The following is a 9,119-nucleotide window of genomic DNA, read 5'->3' on the forward strand; positions in this document are numbered from 1 at the left end:
TAATATGCCTTTTGAAAAAAACTTGACAAGTTTTTCGTATTTCACAAACAAAACCTTTTCCTCTTGGATTCTTTCAAGCCAGTGTCTTGACACTATGTTTTAGAAATATACTTAAAGCCTTGCATTGAAATTTTTTAATTTGCTGTTAAATTCTACTTTCTAGGTCTGGGTCCAGCATTCTAGACTACCAATATAATTTTGAGGACTGATCCTTCCCTCTTTGCTGCTGTTAACCACAAATATGACATTCAGCCCTTCTGAATTTTTGTTACCATCAGCAATAAAAATGTTACATGAAAAATTCTTAGGCACAGCCCTACAGCTGATCAATTAGGTGGCAATCTACCTAACAGCACCCTAATTCAGAACAAGGCTCTCTGTGCCCAACGGGAATGTGAGATGAAACACTTCTTCAGGTCACTAGAGAGATTCAACAATAAGCTATGCATCACAGGCTAATGCCTCTTTTTATTTAGCCCCACAAAATCATTAGGCTAATAACATCTCCATTGAGTTTTAAAAGGTTCCTAATGATCTTTGGATTTCTTTAAGGAGAGAAAAAAAATCATTAATCATTTTTTTTTTTTAATACCTATATTTCTGAAGTTTCAAAAGAGGAAAAAGAGAAAGTCTAATTTGTAAAAAACTGACCAACATATAATTGACAACAAGCATATTGCTATTAAATTAGAAATGCCTGAGTTGAACTGCCCTCAAAGAATTCCCACAGCAAACACATAGGTATTTACTATTACCACACCCAACACTCTAGGCAATATCGTCCTGTGTAAAATTATAGTAAAATACTGTGGCTTACATACCTGTCCTGAATGTATTGCTATAGTTCTGAAGACCAGAGACGCAACAGCTGAATGCATCCCTAACCTATAAACTCTGGGAACCCTTGTTATAAAAGGGCCACTGCTTAATTCAGAGGCCAGAAGTAACCAGAGGAGAGACCTATACTTACCCTCGGTCTCCCGCTAGGCATCCATCTCTTTGGGTCACCACAGTCGTTCGCACACCAATCACTAATCTTGACACCACCCTTGTTTTTGAGGAAGCATTCAGCTATAGGTTTACCCTTTCTCTCCCCCATATCATGCACTATCCTGGGAGTCAGCCAACCCTTCTGTAAAGGGCCAGATAGCAAATACTTTCGGTTTTGCTGGCCAGCTGATTTGATCACTACCATTCAAGTCTGCTGCTGTAAGTGAAAGCAGCTGCAGACAACAGGTCAGTGAATAGGGGAGGCAGGGTTTAAAAAAACAAAACACAGAACACAGCTTCACCGGCACTGAGATGTGAATGGCACACAGTTTCCATGTCATTAAATATGACTCTTCTTTTGACTTTTCGATCATTTAAAAGTGTACAGATCATTCTATATAGCTAGTGAGCCTCCTCAAAACAGGCAGCCAGCAGTGGGTGGCCAGCTTGTGGCCTATTCCACGCTGATGAGAACTCCTCCACTGTTCTGATACTGCGCACCACGGAAGCAGAGAGCAGGACAGCAGATCACAGGAGGCAGGCACCGCCTTCATCTCGGGATGACTGGGGTGACGGGAGGGGAACCCTGAACACTGCTCAGGGGGTCAGAAGACGAAGCCAGTTTCCAGGAACGGTTCTTTCTCCAGAGCCACAGGCAAGCAGAAATGTGGGACTCGGTCTTCAGGGTGCGGCGGTTGAGTGGACACACTAAGAAGCAGACAGTCACGGTTTCCCTCAACCCCACACCCTGCAGCGCTCTGGTATGCCTGCTTTGCCACAACTTCACGGTAAAACCGTGATTGTACCTCAACTCTTTAAGTTATTGAGGCCTCTCCAAAGCACGAAATAAAGGATGTTTCTCTGACTCTCGGGGCCGTAGTTATACGCAGGGACTTGAGACTGATGAGGTTCAGAGGACATAAGACGTCTGTTTCACGTTTACTTCCTTAGCTGACTTAGCCAAAATTCTTCCTAGATTATCAGGATGTTTCAGTTTCCGGAGCTCTTCACCCATTTCACAAACATCTATAGTTCACTATTACACACTAAACTGAAAACTCTGATTTTCATTAATCATTTGGCAGGGGGTGGGGGGGATATTAGGAATGAGTACATTTCAGAATAACAATGATAACACACTCCAGGATAGTAAGACAGGAAGGATAAACAAAGACACAACAGGAAGAGACATTTGAGTCAGACCCACCACTCTAAGCTTCCTCAGAACAAGGGCTGGGTTTTTACTGATCTCTGTATTACCAGTGCGCAACTGGAAAAGCTTAGGAAGGCTCAGTGAACATCGGTAGGTATGACAGGCTAAGTAGCTGGTGCTTTATTTCTCAAGGGAAGAACGGGCACCTATGAGACTTTTACCCTAGTAAAAGCTTTAAAAAGCTAAGATATATGCTTTAAAAAGCTAATTCTGAGTGTATTGCTAGAAGTGTTAACTAGAAACTAGGGAAGCTAAGAAAATAGCTCAAGGGAAGGGGTCTGAACTAAAGTAGCAGCAGCAGCAAAGGCTGGGAAGAGAGGAAGTAATTTACAAGGCACTCAAGGTCAAGACAGACTGAGCTTCCGGCAGAGATGAGGGCGGAAGAGGACTGGAGATCTTTATCCTGGGTCCTGGGTGATGTGGTACCATCCACTGAGAGGAAAAATCAGAAGAATGGTAACAGATTTGCAGATGGTGGAGGGAGGGGAGTATGTGTTAGGCTTCAAAAGGGAAATGTTTGATGTGCCTTTCTCTGTAGAGAGAATTTTATTTACTAATAGACGGATTCCAAAATATAACCAGTGTTGGGTTACCACACAAAGGTGAACACACATTAGAATACATAAGGCTCAGGCAAAGATAAAAAACTGGAGGTGATTTGAGTGTATATAGAGGAAGCAAAATAAGAGTGAGTTCCAAGGTTCTAGGTTTGATTCTAGATTACAGTAAAGGGCTTTGTTTCCACCTGTATTCTATTATTTAAGTTCTTCTGACACGTTACAATTTTTCGGCTACGACTGTCTCCCTGGCCCTACTATGAGTTTCAGGGACCTGGCCTCTTCATCTTTGCATCTCCTTGTGCAGTGCCTGGCACATGGCAGGTGCTCAGATACAACATCAGATAACACCCTAGATACATACACTGTTTTTGTTATTTTGCTAAATAGAAGTTCTATAGCAACTCAGCCTCATAACGTTTAATATTTTAGCCACATAGGGCTACTTGCTGTTCTCTTTTTCACTGAATTTTCTGCACTGTGCTTGTTTTATTGCCAATGGCTGGAGCGTCTTGCATTGCTACTGCTACTGAAATTCCATCCATTCTTTCAGGCTCAGCTCAAATGTTGTTTTCCCCACAAGATTTTCCCATGTGGCATGTCACTTTGCCCATAAAAGGAGTAGTGACTGATTTGTTAGATTTGGGAACAATTTCCAGAGCCTACCAAAGAGCCTTATGTGCTCAACATGCCAAGTCCAATATTTGCTTAATAGCACTGGGGTACAGCCTTAGGTGCAAAGAAGTTCTGTTCAAGAACGACCTAGATCAGATCTGTCTTCCTTACCCCTGAAAGAACAAAAACCAAACCATCTGCTGACCCTAAGTGTAAAAATCAGTGAGTCCATCAGATCAGTCAGCATGAGTGACAAGAACAGGTAAAACCAAAAGCCAGACTTGGTTTGAAGTTTGGGCAATTTGTTCAACTTTTCTGAAACTTAAAAGATTTCTCACCCACAAAATGAGGTTGATGGCACTTACCCTGTAGGGTAGTGAAGACAAAAGAAAAAGACATTTCCAAAGTGTGTAGCCTCCAGGAAATGCTCTGCAATTAGTAACAGCAGCTATTTTTATTGTCTGGGGCATTAATTTCAGATCTATGATAATTTATAAAAAAAAACCATACAGAACTGAAGAGTTTTGGAGGTGATTTAATTTGAACTCTCTACTTGATGCATATAATTTCTATATAAATTGAGTTCTTCCTTCCTTTTCTGAATAGGCGAACCAATGATTATAACTACCTTTCTAATGCATTTGGTTCAATAATCAGATTTTATAAAATTTTGTTAGGTTTGTAAAGTGGTGGAAATTCATTAAATCCTTAAGTTTATATCTTTTTAAACTTTTATTTTATATTGGAAGGTTTATATATTTAAATTAAGTTTTTACTTTTAACATAGGCTACAACTTTTCAAAATTAAAACAGTTGACCTAATCTAATGAAGCACGTGCCTTAGAGAGGGAGCCATACTTTCTAGCAAAGTCTGATGCTGAACCATAAACAAAAAGCTAGTTGTTTTTACCCATCCAAAAATATCAGATTACCCAAAACTGTAAATATCTTTCAAACTGATGATAAACCGCCAAGAAATCTTAATAATTTTCCTAAAACAAGGCACAGTTTTTACATGGATGGTATTATTTAACAAGGGTCTTTATTTCTAAAGAAATTACGACCTACAATTTATGATATATGCTCAAGTAGTTATAAGGTCCTCAACCTGAAGCCATTACCTACAGACATGAATTTAGGTAAAGGACATCCACTTTCTAAAACACCTCCACCTGTGCATCCTCTTCAGCTTGTACATCCTCTTATTTTCTGATAAAAATCCTTCCTTGTTCCCAATACTCCCAACCGCTTTGAGGAGAATGAGATAGGGTGTCCCTACCCATCATGAGGCCCAGCTGAGACAGGCTGGGATCTGGGACCCTTCACCTGAGTGCCTGCACCTGTACAAACATCTCCTCCAGCAACAGAACACAAAGGAACTATAAGGGACTCAAAAATAACCTCATGCATGCGCAGATGGGGTCAATTATGAACAATAAGCTAGAAAAAAGGCCACAAACCGACAGCCATTTCTGAGGTGCTGGGAGAAAAAGCAGGGGCCTGCACACCAAGGGGGTAGACGAACCACTGAAGCCCCCCTCCAGCCAAACCCACCCATCGGCCCCCAACCTTACCCCATCCAAGGGACCAGCTTGCCCCCTTCTCCTCCCACCCAGGGGCATGAGCAAGGGCATCTGGTTTTTGTTTTCACTCCCGAGAGCTACAGCCCAAGTCCCAGAAAAGGCTCTCCCGGAATTCTCATCTGGCCTCTTATCAATTTCTATTGATTAGAGTCCAGGGACCCAGGTGGGTAACACAACCAGGGAGGGAACCCCATGACACTGAAGCTTGCCAATGCGTGCTCCAATTTGGAACCATTAACATGTCCTCTTACAAAAACGATGGCAAACTGCTTTAGCCACAAGATAGACTACAGCTTTTTTTTTTGAGAAACATCTGCGGCATAATGGAAGTGACTGCAAGGAGTCCCAGCTCAGCTGTCTCTCATATGAGTCAATCTACTGGTATCTTGATTTTCTCATCTGAAAAACGGGACTTCCCAAATCTGCCTGGGATACAAAGTAAATGAGATAATGTATGTGACAGTCCCTATAAAACGGTAAAGCCCCCACATATGAAGTACCTATTTCAACAGAGAACTTGGATTTATTTATACCTTTTCTCCTCACAGGGAAATTCAACTGTCAGTATGTAATAGTATAAAGAACAAGATATTCTTTTGGCTTTAAAATATCTGTTTTCTTAGGATAAAATTTATGCATATATCAAAAAATGTTAAAAGTTGAAGACTAGGCAAATCACTTGATATGAAATTAGTATAATTTTAAATTTCTAGAAACATTTTTTTGTTCCTACACTATCAATAAAAGCTCCAGGGAAGTCAACTCTTTGAAAAAAAATTCTTGGAACCCAAGGTCATGTCTCCTGCACCTCGAATCGTTACTGTGGTTTACATTGGCACATGTCCTGACTCAAAAGAAAGGTAACAAGCCTCAGGAATAACAAGTCAAGTTTCAAGCAATAAAAGAAAATTTTACATCATATATTTACCCATATTTAGGCTGCTATGGATTCTGCTGGAGACATGAAAGAATGTGGCATTTCTTAAAATAATTAACATTACATCCTTTCATTACTAGGGAATCAATACTGATTATTTAAAATGTCTTCTCCAAACAAGCATTTCACTGAAAGCTTTACATTTCTATAAAATAATGGGAATGCCTGCAAAAACTTGATTTCTTTGAACAGTCAGCTCTTCACACCTCTTCAACATTTTCACTAAATGAAAGGCCAGAGAACAAAATGAATAGACCTTTGTTTTTCATACCACATCATTAAAGTATAACATGAGTAATTTTAAAGTTCCCTATCAGCATGAGATCAATTCCTTATATCAGAAATGCAACCAGAGTCAACACCTAGGAAAAGAGGCTACTTTTCTTACTACTGAAAGAATTACACAAAAACACACTTCATTCTGTCAAAACTACAACATTCAGGCAAAACTCATAAACCTTAAACATAAACTGCTTCTAATACAAAACAGAACTTTCACTTCCTGAGACTTTTAAACAGTTCCCTGGTCTTTTGCAATGAGGTTTTCTACTTCTGCAACAGACAGAAGCACATTTTGAGGTCCTGCAGGTTCGCCTGTTTTTGCATTTTGGTTACATGTAAAATACCATTCACTGAGCTACTCAACGCATTACAGTTTTGGAGTGCATGCCCTAAGTGAAGCACAACCTTTATGCTACAGATGTGCTGTTAATTTATTTCTCTCAACAACTCTGTGAGGTAATCAGAGATTAGGTAACTCACTCAAGTACACATAGCCAGTAAGTAAAGAGCCAAGACTTGATCACAGACTGACACCTAAGTCCATGTTCTTAACCACTGCGTTACACTTCTCCATGAGAAAAAGGGAACCAAAAAGAAACAAACACATTCATTTTCTTTTTCAGTTTTAGGCTCTTACATCAAGTATCTAACTGTATTGTTCTGTGCTTCAGGAGTTATGGTTTACGTAAAGAAATTCATATAAGATATGTGAAAGATGTCATAACCTTCAAGCAAAGGAACACAACTTTATAGACAAACTAATTCTATAATAGAGGTTAAAATGAAAGTTGATTTAACCTCCTTGGTTCCTGGAGGGATTGTCACAACACCTGGTAGGGAGCAAACCAATTGTTTTCCGATTAAATCATCTATTACAAGACTACAAGAGAGTGCTTGCCACCTGAAGACATTTTTCAGTTGTGTAATCTGTTTTCCCTTCTGTGGAATGAAGCCAGACAACCAAACAATGGAAGTCCTAGTTTTCCTTCTTCAAGAAATCAGTTACTTCAGAATGTCTGGAATTTTCACCAATTAGAATACCTAGATGAGTCAGTAGCTGTCTTCTTTTGTCATGAAGTGCACACAGATCCAGTTAATTAGTGCCTAGCAGAGTGAAGTAAAGCTTGGCCCTGGAAGACGTCTTTCCTTTTCCCATGTGGAATAAATAAGACCACTTTTAAGGTCGGTTTCTTTGCCAAAAAACCATTTCTAAAGGTTACCTCAATATTTGTAAGGCGGCTTGTTTTTAACGTTGTAATCACTGTTACAAGACCTTTTTCCAAGACCCTCAAATGAAGGCTGTTATAACTGTCAGGCCCACTCCCCATTACAACATGGTGAGATTTTGCAACCTTGATAAATGTCTGCAACAGCTGCTAACACTTATCAAACGCTGCGTGCCAGGGCCAGTGGTTTGAGCAGTAGAGCCCCTGCACCTTCTCTGCACCCCCATGAGGGAGGTACTGTCCCTATGCTGATTTTATGGGTGGGAAACGTGAGGCCGGGGAGACTAGGTCACCGTCCAAAGGCGCATCGAGTGGGGATCTGAGCTCGGGTCTGACCCCAAAGCCAGAGCTTCTGACAATTTCCTCAAAGGTTTTCAGAGAAAAAGTCAGTCCCCAAACCTCTACTGTTCCCTGTGGGTCAGCAGTTAAAAAAAAAGAAGAAAGAAAGAAAGAAAAAAAATCCGCTTGCACGGAGATGCGGGTTCAATCCCTGGTCGGGAAGATCCCCTGCAGAAGGAAATGGCAATACCCACTCCAGTTTTCTCGCCTGGGAAACCTCCCGGACTGAGGAGCCTGGTGGGCTACAGTCCATGGGGTCGCAACAGTGAGACATGACTTACGACTAAACAACAAACCTATCACTCTGTGACCCCTCTTCAACGTACAAGACGTAAAGTATCCAAACAGCCTTCACCTTCTGCGATTTTAAAAACAGACCAAATTCTAAGCTCTCCCTACCCCTACAAAACAACAACGGGATGAGGAAGAAAAGGCAAGGGCCGTATCACGGCGTAGAAAGAGTCAGACAAGGGCCCAGAGTCCACAAGTGAAACCGATCTGAACTTAAAAGGCACACGGACCTAAATATTTCAGAACGCAAACAGCACAAACCCAAGAACCCGCAACTGAAGTCAGCAGAACGCGGCTGACGGAAACTGGCCCAGCGCTGGTGCGAAGGAAGCTGTCAGGCTCGGGGTTCTGCGCTCCTCTATCACAGCCACAGAGCGAGAGGCAGGAACCCACAAGTTCGTAGGCAAAACCAAAGCTGACTCCACACCTGTGCTGACTTCAGACTCGCTGCCGCGGGGAAACGTTCGCAGCGTGGTTCCCACGCCGCCTCGTTAAGTTACCGCACAAGGGACCACAGAGGCTGAAACGCCCGCAGCAAAGGCAGGAAGGGGTCAAGGTGCTGGGGGGAGCCTTTCTCATGGCCGCTACCACGGCTCTGGGGGACGCCGCGCGTGGACTGGAGGCTGGGGGGCCCGCCGCCCTAATCGCCGCCCGCACCCACGTCTGTACCCGGTCCCGGCGCGCTATCTGCGCCCGCGCCGGCCGGCCTCCCGCACTTATCTGCGCGCGCCCGCCGGCCTCACCTGCCCAACTCCCGGCCGGGGGTCAGGGTGTAGGCGTCCTGAAAGGGCTCAGTCCGCACGGCGGTGCGGATCTCCGTCAGCAGTCCGCGGGCCTGGGTCGGGGGCGGCGGCCGGCGCGGCGTGCTCAGACCCCGGCCAGCCCGACCCGAGGCGGAGGCGGCGGCCGGGGAAGAGCCGCCGCTGCCCGGCTTCTCGAGAGGAATCATGGCGCTCGGGCGTGCTTTCCTTGCCTGCCGCCCGGCTCGCTCGGAGCTCCCGGCGGGTAACGGCCCCGCCTCCAGCTGCCTTCGAGCCGGCGCGAGGATGCCAACCGCTCTGCCCGGAGCTGCGCACTGACTGCGGC

At 43.5% G+C, this 9,119-nt stretch overlaps 1 protein-coding gene across 1 annotated transcript in view; it reads right to left on the reverse strand.

Annotated features, from left to right (window-relative positions):
• STK17A (serine/threonine kinase 17a) overlaps window positions 1-9,119 on the reverse strand; it is a 35,458-nt gene extending 26,339 nt beyond the window's left edge. Inside the window, exon 1 of the mRNA XM_065939092.1 lies at window positions 8,777-9,119. Coding sequence (XP_065795164.1) covers window positions 8,777-8,982 — 206 coding nt within the window. The 5' untranslated portion in view covers window positions 8,983-9,119. The remainder of the gene's footprint in view (window positions 1-8,776) is intronic.

This window comes from Muntiacus reevesi, chromosome 6, assembly GCF_963930625.1.
Source record: "Muntiacus reevesi chromosome 6, mMunRee1.1, whole genome shotgun sequence".
In the NCBI taxonomy this organism is placed as follows: domain Eukaryota; kingdom Metazoa; phylum Chordata; class Mammalia; order Artiodactyla; family Cervidae; genus Muntiacus; species Muntiacus reevesi.